Here is a 1,351-nt window from a genome sequence, read left to right as displayed (position 1 = left end):
TGCCGGGCTGTGGGGGGCGAGGATTCTGTCCACCTTAGGGCGCAGTCCTTCGTGGCGCATCGCAGGTTCAGGGAGCGATTCTTGGTCACGCTCCGACGCTCCGGTGGGGCTTCAGCCGGCAGGGCGTGAAATCTCTTGGCATGGGCACGGGGAGGTTCCTGTTGGCGGTCGGCAGCCCTCTGTTGGCGAGGTCCAGTCAGGAAGCACTAACAGTGAGTCAGTGCCAGTGATGCAGCGGCAGTGAGGCAACTAGGCGGTAGCAGTGATGCAGTGCGACGGTGTCAGTCAGGCAGCGAGGCGGCAAGGCGGTGAGTCGGCGAGGCGGTGGGCACGTGAGTGGTAGGCGGTGGGGAGTGGGTGGGGGGTGAGGGGGCGGGCTCGACGGGCCGAGCGAGGCGGGAGGAGGGCAGGGTGCGGAGGGCAGGAGGCGGGAGAGGCGCGGGCCTGCGAGCCGAGCCGCATCGAGGACGGCTTGTCTCTGCTCTGCGCTGTAGCGGTGAGGCACCGCGATCACCGCCTCGCGGAGCGCGGAGCCGTGGTCCCGCTCTGCCGTGGCCGCCAGGTGGCGGAGCAGCATCGCAAACAGCTGGACCGCCGTGAATGTGCGCCGCTGGCCGCAGTACTCGACCTCAGCCGAGACGGAGCCGTCGCCAGACGTCTTCAGCGAGACTGCGGGGCGAGGTTGTAGCGACTCGGCCGACTTGGGGCCGACGAGGCGCTTCGGGGCGATCACGTCCTCCGGGCTGCGCGAGCGTGTGGCAGAAGCACTCAGGCCAAGCCGGCGCCTGCGCCCGTCAAAGCCGACGAGCGAAGGCGTCGACCGCTCTGTCGCCTCGTTCACCAAGACGTCCACGCCACCTCTGCGCGCGACGGCGATGACAGAACTGGAGCCGCCCACGTCCAGGCCGAGCGCGCCGGCGCGGGCTCCACCGACGAGCGCGAAGAGGCAGAAAAGCCTCGTCATGTGAGCGGGGAAGGCGAGGACGCCACCCGGCGTTTTTTTCGTTGGGGAGAAGGTGAAGGGCGGTCCGAGCCTGGCTGTTCTTGACCTTTCTACCGTCACACCGCCATCGCCGTCGGGGAGAGGGGGGACGACACTGCTTCAGCAGCGTGCATGCACCTCGATCCTGTACCGTGTTTGTTGTTTATGACCCCCCCCAATGAACACACCAGTGAGGGCGAGACGATCGAGGGGTCCCGTACCACGCGGAATCGACCCTATCCAGTGCTCAAGTGCTCAAGAGCCACATACATTGGAAGAACCTCGGAAGGCTCTCTTCGGTCGATCAGCCTGCAAGGAAATCCGCGGCCATTGCAAGGCTGTAATCGCAAAACTGGCAGCCTTGCAGGA

At 66.4% G+C, this 1,351-nt stretch overlaps 1 protein-coding gene across 1 annotated transcript; it reads right to left on the bottom strand.

Moving 5' to 3' along the window:
- Positions 1-442: 442 nt before the first annotated feature.
- On the bottom strand, positions 443-910 carry EMIHUDRAFT_50467 (hypothetical protein; the record flags this gene model as incomplete). Its single annotated transcript, XM_005762064.1, has 1 exon — positions 443-910. A coding segment is annotated over one exon (468 nt), but the record flags the coding sequence as incomplete, so codon positions are not given.
- Between the last annotated feature and the right edge of the window lie 441 nt (positions 911-1,351).

The sequence above is a fragment of the Emiliania huxleyi genome, assembly GCF_000372725.1.
Source record: "Emiliania huxleyi CCMP1516 unplaced genomic scaffold EMIHUscaffold_6965, whole genome shotgun sequence".
NCBI lineage: Eukaryota > Haptophyta > Isochrysidales > Noelaerhabdaceae > Emiliania > Emiliania huxleyi.
This window is presented reverse-complemented; position numbering and strand designations above follow the sequence as displayed.